This window comes from Chelon labrosus, assembly GCF_963514085.1.
Source record: "Chelon labrosus genome assembly, chromosome: 2".
Lineage (NCBI taxonomy): Eukaryota > Metazoa > Chordata > Actinopteri > Mugiliformes > Mugilidae > Chelon > Chelon labrosus.
The window spans coordinates 32,199,786-32,223,108 of NC_140338.1; the positions used below are offsets into that span (position 1 = coordinate 32,199,786).

At 41.1% G+C, this 23,323-nt stretch overlaps 1 protein-coding gene across 1 annotated transcript in view; it reads right to left on the minus strand.

Annotated features, from left to right (window-relative positions):
• The window catches only part of LOC311508634 (alpha-1,6-mannosylglycoprotein 6-beta-N-acetylglucosaminyltransferase B-like), a 110,458-nt gene that overhangs the window by 36,715 nt on the left and 50,420 nt on the right, over positions 1–23,323 (minus strand). The window contains exons 5-8 of the mRNA XM_084573493.1: positions 22,270–22,346; positions 21,600–21,782; positions 19,846–20,010; positions 13,561–13,730 (exon numbers count right to left, since the gene is read on the minus strand). Of these exons, the coding sequence (XP_084429619.1) occupies positions 13,561–13,730; positions 19,846–20,010; positions 21,600–21,782; positions 22,270–22,346 (595 nt within the window). The remainder of the gene's footprint in view (positions 1–13,560; positions 13,731–19,845; positions 20,011–21,599; positions 21,783–22,269; positions 22,347–23,323) is intronic.

Here is a 23,323-nt window from a genome sequence, read left to right on the forward strand (position 1 = left end):
TCTTTTACACACAAGCGGTCATGTGCATCCGAAACACACATGCACACAGGCTTGAAGCAGCTGACAGGCCCCAGTTATCAGGCATGGCAGGGTGCATTAGATAAGGGAGCCGCAAGGCATTATAAACACCAATACACACAGAGTGGGTGAGAGAGAGGGAGAGTGCAGCAGAGGGAGGGATGAATCAGAGATGAAAGAAGGAAGAGGGAAAAATTCAACACTCCTGTCAGAGATAATAAAATTCTCAGATGAAGAGCTACAGCAGAGAGTGGGAGAATTAGAGACGCAGGGGGGAGTGAGAGGGAGCGAGGGGAAAAGACAGGGCAGCGAGGTGAAAGAAAAAAAGTGACAAGTTAGTCACATGGGGCACGTAGTCAGAGAGAGAAGGAGGAAACGGTGTATGTGAGCAGGAGGAGAGAAGAGGGGGACAGGAGAGGAGGACGGAGGAGGCGGCAAAACCATAGGAATAAGGTAACGCCGTGTGGGAAGATTAAGAGAACGAAAAACAGGAAAAGATTTAGAAGAATGGAGGATATCAGTGTCGAAAAAAGGAAGGATATGTATAAGTGTTTCAGTTGGGGAGGAAGAGAAAGAGAGCTCACAAGCAGAATGGAAAATACACCTGGATAGCCTCCAAGGTCTGACAGACAAATGTATTTACACACACTAACACACACTCACACACACACACTGCATATGCACCCTTTGCTAATAAAGCCAGCTCCTGCTTTGTCTCCCAAGACGTCAGGCAGCCTGCTCTTTTGGCTTCGTCAGCAACTTTTCATCTAATCCCTCTAAATCAAGAAGAATAAGAGTCGGCATTGGTTGTGACGGAGGAAGTCATGGGGATCGAAAATGCGTGCACACACCCATGGATACGTGTGTGAGACCGCACAACGTACAAAAACACGTACGGAAACACATAGGGTTGTATACGGTGTGTAAATAAATACTTTGGCATGTATATATCATTATGCTCTCACACATGGTACAGATTAGATAAATCCACTTTGAGACCTGCCACCAGCTCTCAGGAAGGAATAAAACAGAAGCAGAAGTGGCAGTCAAGTGATACAGCAGCCAGATGCCTTTTGCCTTAGTGTGAAGCGAACTCATGCATACGGATGGATGTGATGGAGCTAACGCGCTCGCAAATCATCTGAAGTCAAGTGGTGGTGTGCATTCAAGTGCCATTCCACATCCCACCAAACACAAAGTGAACTCATTAATATTACCATGCTGACAGGCCAGTGCACCAAAAGAAAACTAATTTTATTGAGTTATCGATGAGTTGTGAGGCCAAACTCAGCTGCCTCAATGGCGTTCCAGCTCTTTCCTGAAATTAGACTTTCACATCCACAGTGGTTCAAGAGAGACAAGTTTTCCAAAGACCACTGTTTCCTCAGTAGTTATCATTTGGATTGAGTGTTAAGCGTTACTTAACAAGCAGTTGGTTCACATGAGGAGCTCATATGATCCTAAATATAGCGGTGAACTATCCAAAAGGTAAAGCTAAGGGGGAGAAAGAAACAGCGGCACAGAATTAAAGAGTTAATGAAACACAATACTATCAGTAGCTTCTGAAAATGCCCCCAAACATTTCTCTACACTCAATTATGACTCTAGTCTTCTGGGAGCAAAGAACAAATAGTGTGCTGTGGTTATAAAGCTAAAACCACAGGAGAATGACTGACGTTATGGGGGACGGACAGCCAATCAAAAACAGCAGTCATTGCTATCTAGTGACACCCATTCTTTCAATTTCTGGCAAAGTATGACATTTGATTCAGCACCGCTTTCAGATCTAAACTCAGATCTTCCTGATACACTTCATGATCAAGTATTCAGGAACCTTTCTATCATTTCTATCAGCTTCAGCTGTCATTTGAATTACTTACTAATAAGCATGCAACACACACAAAAAAAAGTTTTACATGCTTAATCATAGTAGCAATGTCAACACACATCTTACTATCCTGACGTACTGTAAATACTCAATTTACCCAATAACATCCAGATTCTTAAAGATTTACTTTTTTTCCCCACATGCATTTGTATCAGACTATTATTTAGCAAGAATGGTACATGGCAAATGGACATGCTGTCCACATCAAATTACGTGATCTAAAACTGCCTGTTTTTGCCAAAGATTTAATCAGTTGATACTGTGTCTATGCTACTGGCTTACTGACTGTCTCTGATGTTGTCCTGTTGTGCTTTCATGCAAGGTCAACGAAATATCTTAAGCCAATACATTTGCATCCACTCTGTCTGCCTCAGGTCTCAAATATTTTGGAAAAGCATTTTCCTTTGGGTAAAAGCATTTAGGAGTTCTTTCTATTTGATAAGCCTGGTCGAAATGGACTGGAGTGCTTTGTCCATTTGTGGCACAACTAGCCACAATTCAGTGTGTCCATGTAAAGTAGAGTGTGAAAGCTGTGACACTGTGTACCCACAATCTGGAAATGTTCCAACACAAAACCGTTGTTGTTTTGTGTTCTATCTCTACCCACTCTTTCCTGTTATGTCTTTTACAAGAACTCACCTACTACGTGTTGTCCTTCTGCTGCATGCTAGACACACTTACATCTCTGCCGGAATGATTTCCATAATGTTGTCAGTCACATATAATGACAATCTGAGCAATCTGTCAGTGGCAAAAACCAGCAGTTGTAGTGGTGCTGTGGATAGCTGCCCTATCGGATTACAGTTACAGTTAAAGTAAAAATCTAATCTATTGCAACTGTAAGTTGCTGAGTTAGAAAAATTATATTGCTTAGTGGTTAGGATATCAAATTCAGCTAATAAAAAGATTTTGTTATTAACACAGACACTATCTCATATCTGGCATAGCATTGTGTTCTGGGATTTCATGCTTGAATTTTTTCCAGGCTTCTGTAAGAAAGAGATGTTCTGGACTCAATTTCTCCATCAGTCAAATAGAGCAGAAACACACTGACGGCTTGGCTGTGAATGAGCTTCAAAGATGCTGTTAGAGCAGCGTTTGTCTGCACAAAAAAAAAGGGTCCGCCGGCATGTTTTAAAACTGACTTTTTGTCCTTGAGTTCAGGTATTACTGAGAATTTGCCACAAAAACCAGAGAGAGCGGAAATGGCTAAAGTGAGACAAAGTGGGAAATCAGAGACAAAAGTAAAGGTGAGAGAAGAGACAGCAATCTATTTAGGTTTAGTGCAATAAACACCTTTCCTCGCTCAGCCTAATTTCAAGCCTGACTGCCTTAAAATGGCCCCATTTTCTCCTGCAGAGGGCACAGACACATCAGGCGTGCTGAGATCAGTTTGAACCCTGCTATGACAGGAGACACTGACAGCGTCATTGAGCAAAATCTTTTGGGTTCACATGATAACTCCAAGGACGCCTTATGAGGTAGAGTACGTAGGCGGCAGAACCCAATTAAGCTTGACTTTGCTCACATCAGCCGCTCTATCTTTTCAGCAAAAGTAGAGACAACAAGCGCTCTCATACAAGCCCTGTCACGCTTGTTAAAGGAAAATGTGCATAATAAGAGGTTTTCTGAGCCCATTTCAGCAGTGCTTGACAAAGACGTAATAAATTGGTGTCATGGTTTCAATGTCAATTTACCCAAGATAATATTAAATGTTCTAATGACTAGATGAAGAATAGAGAGTTGACATTGACCCATAATGTTATAACATAGCAAATCCATGACAAAAGTAAAAATCTGTGGTAAAATTAAGGACGGGAAGTGGAATATGAGAACACCATACAGTGTATATTATCCTCTATTATAAGTATTGTATAATGCACATGACTGATGATGTAACTAGAGATCATTTTTTTTTCAGTGCATGGCTGCCTACTTTCCCAACATCAAAATGGATGACTATGTGCTTGCAGTGCAGGTGCTGCATTGTCATTTATCAGTAGCGGTCATGCACCATTGCACTGTGAGCCAATTAAAAACCATTATGTGGTTCATAATATTTCAAGCCAGAGTTCATTATTTCTCTTAACCCAAGAATGGATTGAGTTCTTTCTGCTGCGCTCTACAGTAAGTGTGACATTGTGCTAGATATTCCACAAGGTTACCATTTATGCCGTCTCAGTCAGTCGTTAAATAACCAAACTTATATAGAAGACCTGTCTGCACAAACTTGTCAGTGCAAGAAGAAAAACTGTTTTCATAAGTTTCTAATTTAATTAACCCATCATATAATTAGCATAATTTCAATTATATATATTTTGCAGATCTGTTATCATTCAAACAGAAAATCTTAAACTTCAACTTCACTTCATACACCAGGCATGATACTTGAGAACTATAGGCTATCAAGGCATTTCTGCGTCAAAATAAGTGATGAAATAAGCAATGACTGTCTTTCAGTTTAAAACAGGATTCTAGCACAATAACGTTTTGCTTCTGTTGAGTAAAACTGGAGGCGTAACACACACCTTTTGGCTTTATCAACGAAGCCATGAAGACTGATGTCCCCTTGCCTCACATTGACTATGTCTTTAACAAAAAGTTGCATTTGAACACACAACAAAGACTGCTGACGGCCAGCTGGCACATATGTTATGCACCTACAGAGAGCAGTATTCTGTATTTGAAAATGGAAAACGATTACAGCTACAAGTAGCGAGGAGGGTAGGGAGCTAGGAAGAACTACAAACCATCGTACAGAGCTGTCCTCTCCTGAATCGTGCTGATCAGTTGGTCTACAGTTTAATAATCACAGATGATCCTGTTATTGTGTAAATATTTGTGTATTTCAATATTCAGATGAGATGAAGATGAATAATTCCTTTTGTTTGCTAAGCTGATGAGCCAAATCTGAGTTAACGCTTTCTCAATAACCGCTTGTTTAGTGAAGGGGAGATGGCTGCAGTGGGTCAGACAGATGGACAAAACATTTAAGAAAAGCAAGATGTCTTACTTGTGCATTTTACCTTAATTATTTTTTATGTCTGCTACAGGCAGAAATCCAGTTTGAAGGAGAAAAGGCTGATTTTACTGGAGCTTGTTTTAACGTGTCCCCAGGCCACGGAGCCTATTCATTGCTCAAACTCTCCTCCCCTGCCTCTACTCCACAATAAGAGGGCTGAAAAGTCTTCAGCACCTGGGTCGGGGATGAAGAAACACACACATATACCTGTGGAGCACACACACCTTGTCTCACATCCACTTTCTAGCTTTTCTTTTTCTTTCACTTTATTCTGCCAGAGCTAACAGTTTTGGCCTTGCAGTCAACAGAGACTGGCCTCCCTTAGCCTTTCTGCAAGGAAGGCAGCTGTGGCAGTATGAAGACCAAGGTGGAAATGGCCTGTATACTCCACACTGCATAGGCACAACTCTACCTTTCTCTCTTTGGCATTTGCTCTTCTGCTCATACACTCTTGGAATGGAATAATGTGCCAAAACTGCTTACACTGAAACTTTATCTTCAGTGATAAACCCCTCCTTATTTAAGGCAGCCACACTGACAAGTTATAACTGGGAAAAAAAAACAGGCAAATAAAAAACATAGACTATGTCTGGATACTTTCTCTATTTACTTGTCCCTTTCAGATACAATGAGACAGACCGAAGGCACAAGTTTTAGTGCTGATGCTAGGTCCATTGTGGGAGTTTTGCAGAAAGGGAATCTTGAGAAACAAGACGGTGTAGTGTGTATAGTACATTTAAAGACCACTCACATCGGAATGGTTGGATAGGTTCAGAGAATTCTGAGAGTGTAGAGGATTCCAGATATACAGTATGTCACCACATTATTTATTTATTTGACAAAGGCCTTATTTATTTTATAAAACTGTCCCCTGGTGTAGGGTCTAGAAATAATCTTTTACAAGGATAACTGTCTCAGCACACACACATCCATGGGAGTGCAGTGAGGATTGTGCTATATCAGCTAAAGAAGCATACGCAGCACTTTGTCCTATTTGTATTTCCAAGCCCCAGTTGTGTCACGCAGACCAATTAGAGGTAATGTCATGTGGAGATGTGAGTCACAGTAACACAGCTAACGAAAACGAAGTCACCCATGGGCTGAAGCTGTCCCCCCCCCCCCCCCCCCCCAAGCTCTTCAAATTTGAGTCAAAGGATATGGGAAGTCATTATCAAGTGTTCGTTCCACTGCAGTGTGTGCGTGCGTGCGTGTGTCTGTGGGGGGTTAGGAGCAAGGATAGGGGTGATGAAATGCTCTAAAAATCTGGGAAGTCGCTAACAAGCACATTGATTTGAGCTTAAAGGGGAACAGCTGTAGGGAGAAAACATAAAGAAACAGAGAGACAAAGACAGCAAAAGAAAGATTAGAAGACACACAACGGGGGGGGGGGGGGGGGGGGGGTGGGATGTAGGAAAGGGAGGAGAGGAAAGGAGTTAGTGCTAGTGGTTTGTTTCTGCTAACGTAGTCACTAAAGGCAGACAAAATGATGCAGATTGAGCACACCGTTCATTTGAACGCTCTAGTTTACAAAGAGACGAGCTGACACTCTGTCTCACATACTCCAAAGACACGCATACACACACTCTAACATCCCCCTCCCACAACGGATTAATGTTAATGTGCTAGTTTCCTTAAGGAGGGAGGTATTGCACAAGTCCCTTCACGAGTTTCACACACCTCAGCAGGTTCTCCCCTATAAAGACATCGGATATGTGCTACCTTCGTAACTTAAAGTTTGGACATTTTTAATAGGAAATGCTTCTCCCCTGCATTTACACCCAACTGAATAATAATGCTTTGAGTCAGCTGCTTTAGAAGTTGTTTCTCCCTAAACCTGCTTAGTTGCTCGCTTGCACAACAGAGGCAACAGACAAGCACTAAAGTTTTGAAAAAAGAGAAAACAGCAATCCAAGGAAAGTGATAATGGCCTAATTGTGAGATAGAAGCAAGAAAATCCAGGTTGAGGTATCAAAGAGGATTCTAGGGCAGGTAAATAATAAGGCAGCCAACCTATGGAGGAGAACGAGATGAACTAAAGTCGATGACCCCCGTCTCGCTACAAGCTGAACTTTACAGGCGGTGAGGGAATCGGGTTGATGTGAGATGACACAGGGTGAAGAGATAAAGAAAGACAAAAAGAGGGAGGCAGTGCAAGTTTATAAAGCACAGGGAGAGTGTGACTTCTCGTGGCCTTTTTATGGAAAAGCAGAGACAGTTCATGACAAATAGTGTTAGAAGTCACAAAAACAACTCCCACAACCACTTACAAATTCATATCCACACATTTACTCTGCAACTTTGCTTTGAAAAATTGAGAGAAAATACACATTTTCTTAGCTGAATGGGCAAAGGACATTTCTAGTCAATCTAAAACTCACTCGTGTGACTGCAAGGTCTTAGAGCACACGATATTTAGACTAAAGCTCACAAAAATGCAGAAAAAAGGTGTGCGACTGAGAGGATCTAAAGACCAATCCAATTTTATAAGGCATTACGTAACATCAGTGGATTGGTCTTTAAGCATTATTCTCTTGGGTTATGCGAGTTGTTTCTGAACCAAAGAGCTAGACTTAAAGCCATAAGCTTATGATGCAAGCTAGCACTGGTTCTTTTACAGCATGCAAGCACTTTGAGTACCAATAGGTAGAAAAGCACTATATAAATACAAAGCCATTTACCATTCCTGTAAAATTCCTCTCTCACACAAGCCAGATGGAGCTTCACTAGACCAACAAGTAGATTTATAATCCACACAACGTTTCCACTCAACTGGCTTACAACCCAAAAGTAACACTTACTGTTGCTCTGCTTTACTTAACTTGTCACCAGAGGCTTTATAAGCTTTTAATATTGATGCGCTGTCCAAACAATAACTTCCCTAACCAGCAGATTTGACCTTTGCACACAGGAAGCTGTCAGGAGACTTAGATTCCTGCTGTGATCATGTATGAAGTAGCAAAGAAAGAGGAGATGGGGGAAAACTAAAAATAAACGTGACGGCAGTATGAGGGTTAGAGTGGTAACAGTCTGTCTTTACCATTGGACTTAAATCTGTGAAAGACTGGCGAAGATAAAAATAAATAAATAAATACCAGGAGTGTAGCAGAGGCACATAAAAATCTGAAAGAGGTTTTACAGTACAGATAAAAGTTAAAGTGCAAGAGATTTGTGAAGAGATGACCTTTACAGGAACTGGTAAAGGTTATGTAAAAATTACAATTATCTAGTCTCCTGGTGGACTAAGAACACTTGACACATCTACTAGAGATAGGCTTGTCTAGAGATACAACTGAAAATAAAACAGCATTTATAAAAAAAACAACAACAACAATGTAACAACTGCAGGAGCAATTGCAGAATGAAAAAGAGAGAAGAAAATCACTAAAATAATCAGAAAAACAAGAAACTCTATTCGATCTAGCCAGTCTGTACATGGCAGTTTATTTTTTAATTTACGTGTGTGTGTGTTTTGGTGTGCAAAACACATAACTGGGAGAAGACTACTACTTCTTCTGTCTCCTTTACTGTACTGTAGATTGGATGTTATTCTGTGTCTTTCCATTCCCAACCCTCCCATCTAGCCTGGAGTCTGATCTCCATGGCAACCAAGACCTTACCTGAAGTTGGGATGAGACTGTGTAATGAGGAAGAGATGGAGTGGAGGGCGTGTGACATTTTTAATTATTTCCGTTTTTGGCTTTCCTTTATAGATGGCTGATAGCAGTAGAGAGACAGCCAGGAAGCAAGGGGCGTGAAAGAGGTTATGACATGCAATAAAGGTCCCCGGCTGCAACCAAACAAGAGGTGTTACACTTATAATGTGTGAGATATGATTCTTAGCACACATTACAGTAGAGTCTGAAAGGTGATTTTAAGCAGGTAGTTATTAAGACAAAATCCAAGTGGAAGCCACAGTGTCAGGGCACAAACCCATCTCTTCTATTGATTCATATATTGCCTAAAATATAATTCAATTCCATTCAATACTAAAATATATGAAATGCAACAAATATAAGTTGGGCAAAAAATTATCAATTAATTATAATCATTAAAATAAACAGCACTTAAGCAGTGAACCACCTTCAAGGAACTTAGGTCTGATTACTTATGTTTTAGCTTTGTTTTTGGATATCACAGTTATGTTTGTACCCATCAGCAGTGGTGAGCCAAGGTCGGGGGGGGGGGGGGGGCAGGCAAAAATATATGTGAGGTATCCCCAAACTAGTCCAAACTAGCAAAATCAGTCATAGGCTGAATAGAGGAGGGGGGACCTAGGGAGGAATGTGGAGTACTGTCGATGCACTGTAGGGACTTTATGGTTGTCATCTCACAATATGCCAAACGGTGCTTATTTGGGGCACTCCTTTCCTTGCCAGCCCTGACGGTGCATCTGTGCTCAGTGAAAAATGTTAAGAAAGAATTCAATAATAACTGATGAATTTAAACTTGCACTGTTTTTCCAACCACAGCAATTTATATATATATATATTGTTTCCAATTCTGCTTACTTACCACACATCATTTTTATCCTGTGATGCCACATTCAAATGTTTTAGGCATTACACTCACACATATTGATTTGTACACAAGCCACCACAATCATTGTTCCCGGCTACTTTACAATGACGAATTCTTCAGTGTCTATATTGGGATGTGTGTGCACTGCAAAAGGTCATTATGTTTTATCCTGTGCCACATTCTTCCATCTCAGTATTACTGATGCGTATACTACAATTGACAATACTGACAGGGTAAGACACAAAGATGCTGACCATCCTTCTTTGCAACGACAGATGCAGTTCTCGGAGCCCATAGTCTGGAACGTGCAGGCAGAGGCTTGTCTTCTCTCCTTCACACATTAATACATCTCAGGTACGTTGCCAATCTAACTGGCATCAGACTCAGGTACATTTCCATCAAGCTGCTCGGCGAGTAGAGTACATACTCAGCAGAGAAGCCGAGATGCAAAAACGTGAATTTAATTCCACTAGGTTTCCGTGTGGGCACATAAATTGCAGAAGCGGTGTGAAATTTCTGCTTCACGCAAACATGAAGAACAGGCCAAGATTTGAAACAAGGGGATGGCATTAATCAGTGAGCCTTCAAAAATATTTGCATATTTGAATACTGACAGTCCCTGGTTGGACTCCACAGATGCTCACTCAGCACTTTGCTGTACTCTCCTTTCTTCTTTTTCTCCCCCACAGGCTTTTGCATGAACATTTTCACATCATCCATCTGCACAGTGACAGCCCTGAGACTGCGATACTGCGTGTCTCTGCACTGTCACAGGAAAGAATAAAGTAAAGGATTCCTGTATCATTATGTCCTGCAGGCCACAAGACAAAACAGTCACACTGATATATGAAGAGCTTCCCCCAAAAAAGACCTCTTCATCGACACGGTTAGAATTTAGTTTATTGCATTCCAAGTTAAATGGAGAAGTCATTTTTGTCTATAGCCACAGTGCCTAATGTGCAGCCACCTAACTGCAGTGCTGACTGGGAACTACGCATCACAGTGTACGTTATATCCAGAAACAACAACAAGTCTATACCTAATCATCCCCACAGTGGCCAATTACAGGTACCCTCTGCTTCCTTCTAAGCCAATCACAGTCTCAGATGTAGTCAGGAGAGAAATGTACAAACTATTTGCAGACACACACATACAGTACACACACACACAAACGGTGGAGATGGAAGATGAATGGTTGAGAAAAACTGACCCTAGGCACTTTATTGTTCAGCTTTGTTGTAATGTTGGTCAGTGTAGCACAAAAAGAAAGCAAAGTAATTTCCAAATCTGTGTTTAGACTCAGCTTCAACTAAGCAGCCTCTTAGGGATAATTGTTGTCTGTCTGCCTGGTTCTCCAGTCGTCTCGGTTGGCCAGCCTGTCCAGATTTTTCTGTAAATAGAGTTGCATATCTGTCTACATCTCTGCTTGTCTGCTCATCTGTCTAGTTCTGTCCATCAGAAGTGTGTCTTTAGAGAAACACATTTTGGAAAGGTCTAGCACCTTGTACGCCTTTTTGGACATTCTCAGGACAAAGCAGGAAGTATGCCAAGAGAAATGTACAATACTGAGAATAAGTGCAAGAAAGCAGGTTTACAAAGCACTTTAACACTGGAGTGCTGTAACAATCAAATAAACATGGCTAGTAGGAGAGAAATATATCTGAGATTTATAATGACTATAGTGTCAAATTTTGAACTTGCACTTCCCAGTTATTTGCCCAAAACAATTGATATGAACGCCAGCAGCAACAATGAGGTCAAGACAACTGTTGGGAAATACTAATATACAATAGTAATAGTATCAACCAATGAACAATATTTATGAATGTGCATTTTGATATGGATCTCTTATGTATTTTGAACATTTGTTCATTTTGAGATATTCAAGGTGTTATGTAGGGTGCCTAGCTTCTTTCCCTGTTTACTGACATGTGATGATAAATGAATATGCCTACCATGGCGTAAGAGTACATAAACACAATATCCGAGTGTCCAATCTTACAACAGATGGTGCGGTGCAGCAGACTTTAGTATTAAGAGAATACTCTGATTGGTTTGTTGTTTGATGTTTTTCCCCCTTGTATATTTCACGCGGCCAACAAAAAGAAAATCAATACTCGTGCTTCTCAAATCGAAAAGTACTGTAGTTGTAGCTGTGTTGTTAATGCAGTAAATATAGTGGCCAAATTTGAACTACACACCATGCCACATTCAGTATGCCAGTGACAGATAAAATCAGTGTATCCTATTTTAAGGGCTGTTTGTTTGCCCAGAATTGATTTTGTCATTGATGGTTTAACTGAGTGGACCCTTTAATAGTACTACATTATCACCTATAACGTGTTAGCATCAGGGTCACTGTGAAAAGCATAAAAGCCTCCCTGTAGCGAGCAACCAAAGATCAATGAAACCATTAACAGATTTGAGGGGGACATGACGGAGATTGGAAAGATGAACATGACATTTTATTTTGTGAAAGCCAAACTGCTTTCACTGCCTTAACTCAACCTTAATTCCCAGTGTTGTGTCTTACTGAGGGCAGGAATGGAGAAAAATGAAAGACGTGAGAGCAAAGAGTGATAAATCAAGAATATAATAAATAAATTCGACACACCGTGTAACCCAGCTCTCTGTTCTATTTTCCTGCAGCAATAGAAGGGAGGAGAAGTAGACTTGGTATGTCTTCCAGGTGTTTATAACGGATTGAGCCAGGATCCAAATGGTTGCTCTTTGAAAGCCATTTCATGTGGGAAATGTGGATAAAATAAATGCTCATACTTAGATTATATTGCAACCTTTCAGTCTAGGTTGTGCAAAAGGCCGATTTTTAAAAGGTGGGTCCCAAGACACTACAGAGACACGTACACAGTAAAAACGATCCTGCCATCCATTTCAAATCTGACAAGTGATCTCAGGCTGGTGGATGTGCCTGCCATCTCTAAAGCCATTTTTTAAGTATAAAATTCTACGAGATTTTCTCACTCTGTCCTGGTCCCCACAGAGGTGTTATATGTCTACAAAATGACTGCCAAAGGCTGGGCATCAATACAATACTTCTTCTATGATTTGTGAGCGTTGTCGCAGGCAGTGCAGACTCTCAAATGCCGAGAACAGCAGGGTCTCTGTAGGCATCATTACATTGATCTATGCTCCGTACCTGTGTCATAGCAGTGATCAACAAGGGCAGAAAGAAAAACTATTGGCGCAATCAAGGCTGAAAAAAGACGTCGACCAGTATGAGCCAGTTGTCTCCTTACAATATACCTATTCATAATTCTAACAATACAACGTTAAACATCCATCTTCTCAGAGGATGACAACCTCTGCGATTTATTCAGTCTCGACCATAGCACAGAGTGGACGGGTACAAGCCTGAGGGTTCTTCTCTAACATGGCAGATTTACATCCATCTTCGTGTGTGTGGGCGTGTGTGTCTGTCCACTTGTATCGGTCAGCAGAAACATGTAAGCGTGCTGACGAGGGATAAAAAGACACACCAACGCAGTCCCACTGACAAGGAAGCTTTGGAGTTTATCAATATGAGATCAATACAGGGACAAATCAACAGAACCTTAGAGCCCCCATGTCTAATCACTGGGTTAAGTGGGGATGAGGTATAATTAAAGTGCAAAGCTCTTTCACATTTTGAATACACAAAGATAACAGGACGATCTCAGAAGGTCACTGGTTTGTTGTCACAGCTGTCATTAGGGGTCAGTTGGAGGTAGATATTTTGGATTCTTCCTCATAAACATCACAAATATAACTTAACACAACTGAGACTTTATTGAATGCTATTTATACAATATTAAAACAAGTTAAGGTGCCATTTGTAGAGCTGCATGTATGGAGCTGTCTGCTGTTTGCTCTGACAGTGCAGATCAATAACAAATGTGTTTCTCTGTCGGATTCATCCCCATATCGATGTCATGTAGCTACTTGTAGTTAACGGGTGAAATCATTCACCTTCTAGCTTTTCTTAGTACGTGTTCAGATTGAGTCTTAATACACAAATAAAAAACACGAAATCACTGATGAATGAGAAGTTGTGGATTTTCACAAAAAACACCCACTCAGACACAGGTTCGGTTGAGTTTGCATTAAGAGATCTCACCCCTGCAGCTCCTTGACAGACATAGAGATCTTGAGGTTGTGTCCCAGAACATGGAGAGAAGTCAGGATGTCGGCCCACTGGACCATCTCTCCCAGAGGTCCTCCCTTCAGCACCTTGGGGCTGAAAACATCTCCGGACTCCTCTGTTAGGAAGCCTACATGGACCAGGATCTGAAAGAGGACAGGGGCACATTGTTGCAGAGTTAAAATGAAGGTTCTGGAGATGGTCAGCAAAATGCTCACATTAAATCTTATTTTGAAGATTTAAAGATGGATGTGCTGTTTCTGAGAATGCTTTCAAAATCCATAATTTCATTAAGAATTTCTGTAAATAATTTTTAATTTATCAATTATCTTCATGCAAAATGCAGTACACGTAGAAAGTACAATCTTTTGTAGGACTTTGTGTTTTTATTTGTTGCTGAAGATATTGTTTTATAACTATAGCTATATGCCTGGGTGCACTGTCTCGTGTTGAATGAATTTACATGCCTCTCTGATGGTTTTGTGCAATGAATAAGAATCCAAACATGTTGATAAACCAAGACATTTGCACCATACTGTGCAATATAGATTAAATTAACAAACCTTACAGTTATATAAACAAAGTAATTTGACCTTATATACATGACATTGTTTCTGTCTTTGTCCATACAAAATAAAATGAAGCTCTTTGAAAGTTAAGCGTCTGCTGTGCAAACCGTTTTAATAACTTTGAGGATTAGAATCATTACATTTTCTGACTCTTCAAAAAGGAAATTATGGCACCAGAAAAGTAATTCTTTGAAATCCCCCAATGAATTATCCTCTCATGCTCCACTGGAACAGCACGCTCATGCAAAAATCCAGCATTGTGGACTTCATTGCAAAACTCATTTCATATGCACCGTATGCCTATACAGATAACCACCATAACAAATTCCTCGGAGTCCAATGGGAAAATTGACTTTATTTTTAAACATTATAAAAGGCATGTGAAGGAATTATCACAGTTTATAAGCATGTTGCACCGTTGGACAAATTTGCTCGTGCAGGAAACAGTCCTGTCAGTCATGACCACCTAGCCGCTGCATAATTAGTGCAATCCACCGAGAAATGAGCAACATGTTACTTTTCACAGCGGATTAGATGCAGCCATGTCCAAACGCTGCTCTGCTCAGTAATCCTGATTAACTAACACGGCATGAACACCTCCAGCTGCTTTCACTGGCAAATGGAACCCACAGCTTTGACCATGAAACATCATAATAAGCTTACGGCCAACTGTGAGGAGTTTGCCAGAAAGTTTTCATGGGGTGCGCTTATTGTCCCCCCTTCACTCTGTCTCCGCTTGCATGTGAGTGCTTGAGTTTGTTGTAAGCTGGGTCTGTATTGTTCCCACTCTGAACTGTAGAGGTAACGATTATAAGCTTCCAAGAGCTTTTCAGAAATATGCCAGAATGTACTCTCTTATTTCACTCGTCCTTATAATTCCAGTGTTGAAATTAGAGTAGCAACAGCACCTCCACACAACAAACATGCATTCATGATCCGATCAGTCAGATTTATCACGGATTTTAACCTGCAATAATACAATTTATTTATTTTTTATTTTTTTAGCCACTTAAGGGCACAGATTGTGAACACAACAGTGTCTAAACATTTAAGCATTTCTTGGCATCAGCTTGTCGTTTAACTATGATATCTCAGTCCTTTTTAGAAAGTCTTTACCACACGTGAGGCAAAGATTCAACTATATTCATTCTAACCAGAGAGAAATGAAAAAGGACAAAGAGAAAGGCAGGGTTATACGCACACACATATACACACACACACGGGCTGATGGAAATACGAGAGACCTGCGAAACAAATGAGGGGAGGAGCACGTAGAAACAATGCTACAACAATGCTAAATCTAAAATTGAGCTGCGCTGCACGTTCATGTAATGCATTTCTGAAGATTCATCACCCAAGCGAGCCCCTTTACCATGTACAACTTTAGCTACTTACATTTACATACTGTGTAACTGTGTATTATAACAGTATACATTTGACAAAAGTGCTAAAGCTTACTGATGTCCTCACATGCAAAGGAAGCGTATAAAGCACTTAACAGCGACGTGAGTGCAGCCGAGCTCCTGTGAGACTCCAGCTGGCGTGAAAAATCCCCTGATTTAATAAACCTGCTCTATTAACTTCTGCTTCATAAAAAAAGATAAGTGAAATTAAATTACAGTTTGGGTGGCAGATGGCAAGAGTGAGAATACATGGCGCCAATGCTGTTCACTCTCTTGGCTTGTTGGAGGTGGTGGTGGTTATATGGTGTATCACACAAACACTGGCAACCGCGCAAAAATGGAGACAGAAGGAGCTGAATTTCCCATTCTGGCAGCGCAGTCAAACTGCTAAATAAATATGAGGAATATCACACACTGGTGACAGAGCTGAATAACTGTGGGCTGGATTCTATAAACCTGACATCCACACTAAGATGCATAGTTAATAGGGAGAGAGTAAGGGTGCAGTCTAGAGCCTCCTCGTGCTCTAGACTGCTGAAGCACTAAGCAGTCCTGCTAAGGAGGGATTTAACCTTCTTCCGAATAGGCAGTATTTAACTCCATTTATAAAATGTTAATTCCTCTGTATTGGAACAGAATCAGAATGGAGTCCAGTAAAAATATCTGATACCTAACAGTGCCTGAGAAGTAAAGTTTATACCACATTGAAGGAACTGATACCTTGAACAGATGAGAGAGAAACTGGAACCCAGGTGAAGAGAACAGGAAGAAAAAGAAGAGGAGTAACTCTGAAGCTAAAGCTACTTCCTCTTGAACTCCTGTGTCACAGTCAGCTGCCTCCCTCAGGAAGTGGAGCTCTTCATATCAGTGGACTTGTGATACTCCCAGATGGTGCATGTGTGTCTGAGTGCACTGATGGATTTTGAATTTTGTTTGTTTTTGTGTGTGTGCCTTCCCGCTGACATACATCAGTGAACGCAGGCGTAAGCGCTCGCTCACATACTCACAGTGAGCTCGGGGATCCTCAAAAACATCTTAAGCTCTACTGTAGAGTTAACATCCCACGAGTATTGAACATAAAGACCAGCCAAACCCACTGAGACTGAAGTAGACCTTTACAACTCCCCGTCTGCTTGCACATATTCATGCTCGGCACGTCTCATTAAACGTTTATGCTGTGAATCAAGGTATTTTACATCTCTTTTTTTTTTTTACATCTCCTCTTATGATTATACAACTGGGATATGTTTGTTTCTTTTTGTGCGCTGATGTAAGGGATGTTTTATATAATATGAGTGTGTGCCTAAGTAAAATCCTTGGAAAGTCCTTGGAGCAGGGTGGAAGTGGCTCTCAAGTATGTGGTGCCACTCCAGCGCTGTGCTCTGCTCCACTCATCCCTAACAGGCTAACGACAGAAGAATGCTAATGCTTGTCTCAGCATCTGTTGGCCTTATACGAATACACGTGTGTCTGACTGTGTGTGTGACCCTGTGCTCTCATGCATCGTGCCCCTTAAGAAGGACGCAGCCGTCCGATGGAAGGCCACGGGTGGCGACACAATCTGGCACTGACAACCATTACCGCTCTAACCTTAATTTCACCTTCTCCCTCGTGGGTCTGCAGGCTACTTCTTTCTCTTTATTTCAACTCTATTTCTCTTTTCTTTTTTTTTTTACCACCCCCACCTTCCTCACTTCCATATCCCATTAGTCTCCTATACTGTCTGCACTTCATCAGTCAGAGGTCAATTAACTCTCAAGAGGACAGACACAGGGAGAAGGGAAATTGCCAATTTGGCGTATGCTGACAAAATCATAAAGGTGCAAGCTCAACGGACACAAAGTTGCTCGCTTAGACAGTAAAACTAAGACCAGAATGCCAGTGAAAAACCTGGATCAGGATCAGGTCTTTACAACTTTTCCTTTATGATGCAGCTTAGCTGAATATGTCTCGCTTGAAGTCTGCAAAACTGAGAACGGCGTCATGTCGCACAAGAAAAGAAATGTTCAGCATTGTTGAATGGGTTGACCGTGGCTTTTGATGAAGTTTTGAATAGCGCTCCTGCAAAAAAAGCTCTAATACTCAAAAGTATTAGTGCTTTCAAAGTGAAGTGCAGCAAAAGGTTGACTATATTCTTTCTGAACCTCGCGAGCATCAAGGAAATTGACTGATTAGTCATAAAATACAACAGACTTCCTAGAATATTTAGGGCAAGCTGCTACTTTTTTTTCACTCTGATAGAAATATCACTCACTCAAGAGACTGTATGAAACCTCTCCTGGTTTGACTGTCAGGTAAAACCCTTCAGAATAACATTTCTCAAGTGTACACAGTCATTCAGATACATACACATACACTGGCACACACAAACTTCCTGATCTATCTCTGCCACTGACAAAAGAATCACCTTGCGTCTTTTTCTCTTGATCTTTTTCCCCGTCATACTTGCTTGTCTGTTCTGCTCATTTATTCTCTTTCCTCAGTAAACATCCACCCTGCTTACAATCAGAGACAAAGCTAAACAAGGAAACAGAACTAAATCAACAGAACCCAGTTGGAATAGCAAAGACTGCACACTCAAGCAGAATGCTAAATTTGCTATTGGAAGCACAGGTCGTGTCAAAGACAGCAGTGAGGCGAATGCAGGGCTTTAGTCAATTCACATTAGACACTGTGTTCTTTCCGGGGTCAGACTTAATTAAAATCAAGCAGTGGTCTTCTCCTCAATGTGAGAGAGCAGGGTTAACAGTCCAAAATACTGAATTTGTCTTCCACAGACTGAGATCTAGTTTTTAAATAAATTGTATAAGACTATCACATTGGCTATCCAATAAGGATATCCACTTAGCAGTCAAGCATACAAACAGACCCATAAAGACTGATAGACACACACATTTCACTTCCATTTCTAATTATTGTGATAGACTGCTTCAGACAGCCACGGCTAACTCTTACAAACACCAGGACATCTGCTGTTGAGATAGCAGCAGCAGCAGCAGCAGCACTTTGTAAGGCATATAGGCAGTTCAAGCAGCCACAAAGCCAATGATAGAGGATAACACATCCCCTTGGTGCAGTACAAAAAAAGGGAGCATCAATCACAGCGACAGAGGACTATTTCCACCATTGTTAACTCATTTTAGAAAGAGATGGGGGCAGTGAGAAATATTTTGGAAAGAAGAAGCAGAATGAGCTCAATCTGCCTTCTCACATTCACTAAGTCACTCATCATTACTTTCTTAACTAAAAGATTATGAGTCTGCTCAGAGCAGGGCAAGAAACGCAGTAGTTAGGGAGAATCAACACATCTATAATGTGGTGCTGTGAAAGGTAACATGGCAAAATAGAAGAGCCAGATTTGAAAAAAGTACGCTTTTAAATTACACTTATAATTGCAAATTTTCCTCCTTTTATGAATAAAATACCATAAATCCACAGGCACATGGTTCTCCTGTCCACCACTGAGATACGTCTTGCTCATCTAAGTAGTAACTCACTCCCCTCTCTCCCTTCATCAATTCTTTCCTAATCCATATTGTACTATACCCCCTCTTATCCTTTCCCATCTTACTCTTCTCCCTCTGGCATATGCTCGGCACCGCGTCATAATCCCAACCATTCCTCATCTTTCCTCACCTCCTTGCTCGCTTTCATTTCTTCTCTTTCATTCACCCTTGCTTCTCTCTTTTCTCTCACACTGAGTCCTTGACGTGAAGTGCTGCCACCAGTTTCAGCAGCAGCCAAAATCACTTTTACAGTGTGATAGCTGAAATCTGTATTGTTGTAAATAAAGGTTTTGAGTAGCTACATAAAAAGCACTGCACGCCAATCACAGAAAGAAAAACGCATTGACTTCAGTGATGGACGACAACCCATCATTAGCGCTCCTACCAGCTATTGCCATCCAAATTGAGAACTGCCAAGGAACGTCTGAAAGAGCTCTTTTATGCCAAATGACTCCAGAAAAGTTTACCATAACTTTTGTAAGTACCTTTTGAATCCTGTATGTTCTTCTTACAGTCCAGCTTCTTTTATTTGCACTCTCAGATCATAATGGTGGGTGCTACAGGAACAAGCTGTACTGTGTCTGTCGTTGTTATTTATGCTGTGCAATTTAGCTGCTCTAAACCTCCTGCCTTCTCTTCCAATCTTCCTCCTCTTTTGTATTTTATATATTGTGTGAAACGTATTGCAACAATTTTCACTCCATTTAAACTTCTGCTGCACTTACCGAAAACATGTTTGTCAAGGCTAAATGCAATGTACTGAACAGCCTCTCCTTCTCTTACCTTCTTCTGGTCCCTCCACCGTTGCTCCAGTTTAGCGTCTAGGCGGTTGGCGGCGGTAGCCCACTGCTGTGTCAGGCGGCGGATTCGACGCTTCATGAAGCTGAGGGACTCTTTTCCTGTCCCGACCTGGTCCAGCAGTACAGAGAGGTCTGTGCGGAAGGCAGCCTGGGATGGTGATGGATAGAAAGTAAAATGAAAGTTTTGAAGAGGTGAAGCAAAAGTTTAAGTGGGTAGAAATTTGTCAGAAAATGGAAGCACCACCGTTCCAATAAGATCACTGGTTAAAGGCAGTTAGATTAAATACTAAAATGTTAGAGAAGGAAAAGTTGTTTACAGCTTTAGTTTCACCTGACAATGAAAAACACGGAAAGAAGCTACAACAGAACCCACCGCTATAAACAATCAAGAATTTTCTTCTCTGAGAACAACCATGGCTCAGCCTTGTTTGTGTGAAATATACGCAAAGACTGTAATCCACAGTTTCTTTTTGGGTCACAGCGTGAGATGGAGATATTAGTCTTCATTTATGCTGACATTTTGCTTAGCCTTCAGAAAATGTCCCTGCTGCCACACCTATTAAAGTAAAAGCCAAAGTGAAACCATCATACACACACAAATGCATCACATCTGAACTACTTTAAACATTAATGACTGCCCTGCGTTCCCGAGCAAGCTCTGTAAATTGCTTACAAAGCCAATGTGACCAAGAAAACGCTATATTTGGTATGATTACACAGTTCAGACCTCCCTTGTTCCATATTCTGAACATAAGAATCCAGAACACTTTGTTATGACTGCACAGGTTTGCCACAGAGGGCATCATCAGTTGTATTAATTAACGTTAAAACATATGCCACATATGCCATAGTCATTATTAAAGGCTGCATGAAAGTGAGTGACAAAAATATTTTTATGGGTATTTTCATTTTGAAAAAACTACCATTATAATACAATAATTTATCAGTTTTGGCAGCCGACTAAAAACAATGTTGAAGTTGTATCCCCTTCTCTGACACTCTCTTGACTGTACTGCCTATCCTTTACAGGACTGAAGATAATTGTAATACTCAGATAAGCAATTAACATCTAAGGACACCATTTACTGACTGATGTTTAATAAGTTGCCAACAGCAAGGTATGGCCACAGAGGGGTTATAAGAAGGAAGTATCTACAATGTGTAAACATATTTTATTCATGTCCTCAGAGAGAAAAAATAATGGATTTGTATTCAATTAATAACAAACTCTCAAGACCCTGGAGATTAAAATAAATAAAGAAACAAGCTGTCAAATTGCCTCCACAAATCAGGGTGCCCAAAATGGGAAAGTAGCTGCACTGGCACATGCACCTATGACAGCTCTGTGTATGTAATCAGTTATATTAGCTGCTGCTTTCACAGCAGTTACAAGCAGTTTGTTAGCTGCTATGCTGAGGTGTTAAGCATATCATAATTATTTGACTCATCCATTCGTTAACATGGTAGTGTACACTCAGGGAAGTGGGATTTTTTAAGTGCTTGCTCAGGCAACTCAGCCATGAACACGGGGGGGGGGAACTCGAGCGGACGGCCCTTCCATCCCAAGCTGCTTCCCTAACCACTATATCACACCTGCCCTACAATTTAAGCTTGTCGAAGATTGAGCGGTCGGCCGACAGCCCTTTCCCACTGTAGATGTGTTCTGAATAGATCTGTGAGTATGTCTGACATTTCAGTTAGCTGTTTGCTGCTTTCTGACAGCAGCATTGCTCTTACTTGTCTCTTGGGGGTCTTTGCCGGTGTGTGCGTAAGCTGGGTGGGGGGGCTGCTGTGGTTCCTCCAGGCCAGTGGGGGGCAGAACCACTCGACCTCACTCAGGTAGATGAGGAAGGAGCAGTCGGAGCCGTCAACACCGTAGAAGGCATAGCAAGGATCTGACGTCCACCGTGCACGCATCCACTAGAGGACATGCATTTATTTATTACAGACAAATATAGAAAGACATTTACGATTCTTGAAGCAATGTCAATGTTGTATACATGTTTACCGCTGAAGCTAACTTTCAACACCAGTCCCTTGATGGACAACAGAGTGGAGTGAGAGAACAGAGTATGATTCAGCTGAAAAAGCTGAGACTATATATGATGTTACAGACTATAAACGCTGTAATCACCCGGAAGTGGAAACGCCCTACTAGGCTTTGCAGTGCAGCTTCAACAACAAGATAAAGATTTAGAACTCTAACAGATCATCTTGTCTCTATATAAATAGCTAAAATAGGTTAAAAAACAAATGTAAGGGAGATGAAAGGGCAAACATGTGTCTAGAAATATCTCAAAACTTGATCTTTAGAATGTGAAATCTAGATTTACCGAAAAAGAAAAAGAAAAAAAGGTTAGAAACTCCAACTGTTTCATGATTATTAAACAAAAAGCCTAAGACTCACATCTACTTTTCCAGGACATTCTGGAAAGCGGGGGTCTCTTGGTACGTCACACTGGCTTGTTGTCCCATCTCTCACCACTGAAAAGACACAGTCAGTAAAAGTTTACCTTTAGTGTTAAAATGTGATATATATAGATATGTACATATATATTGCATGCTTTTGCTGTCACACTCACTGCTGTTTCATTAGGCTACAGGCTACTTTACTCCAATTAGTTGTCTCTAGTGTGAATATTGATTCTCCAATGATGATAAAAATTTCAGTGGCAATCATCCAGTGTAACATTATCAATCAGCTCATTTAGCAGCACATGGTGCTTGTCGAAGCCTCTTTAAAATTCAGGTTTTATTTCCTCTAATCAATTAATGTGTGCAAAACGACTGCAGACATGAACTTGTTTGACCCGAGGGCTCATCCTCCAGAACGGAGGCTGCAGTATCAGTCACATTAACGGCTTTCCTCCACTCGTTTGTGAACATTTTACGGCAATATTCCCTTAGTGTTATCATGCACAGCATATGACGGAGTACGGTGTAAGTGCCGTGCTGGCCTCGTAAAACCACTGTCGTTTCTCGTTTGCAACACTGCAACATATCTGCTCTACTGCAGTGCATAATATTCCCTGGGCCTGACAATGCCACACAGTCTATCTCCCGCTGCTGCCAACCGTCCTAGGGTTACGCTAGCAAGTACGTCTGCTCACTTAGACTGCACTCACTGCATTAATTGCTCCACTGACTTAGTTAACTGCCTCTCCGGTGCTGATGTGAGGAGAAGAACGGAGGAGAATGACAGAAAGAGACCTGGAATAATATTGTCCAAGGAGAGGGCCATTGCAGCTTCATTTCCTCACTGATTTTCTGTCTTTTACAGCACATCCCCTCCTACTCTTTCTTCTCTCTGAGGACCAACAAATTTGCCTTCTCTCGGATTCAGTCGGTTTCCATTTGCTTAATGAATAAGAGACATTTCTCCACATAAGTCCGCTGGGGGTTGTTCTTCATCGACCGAAACACGCACACACACACAAATACACACACTGCCTACAAATATG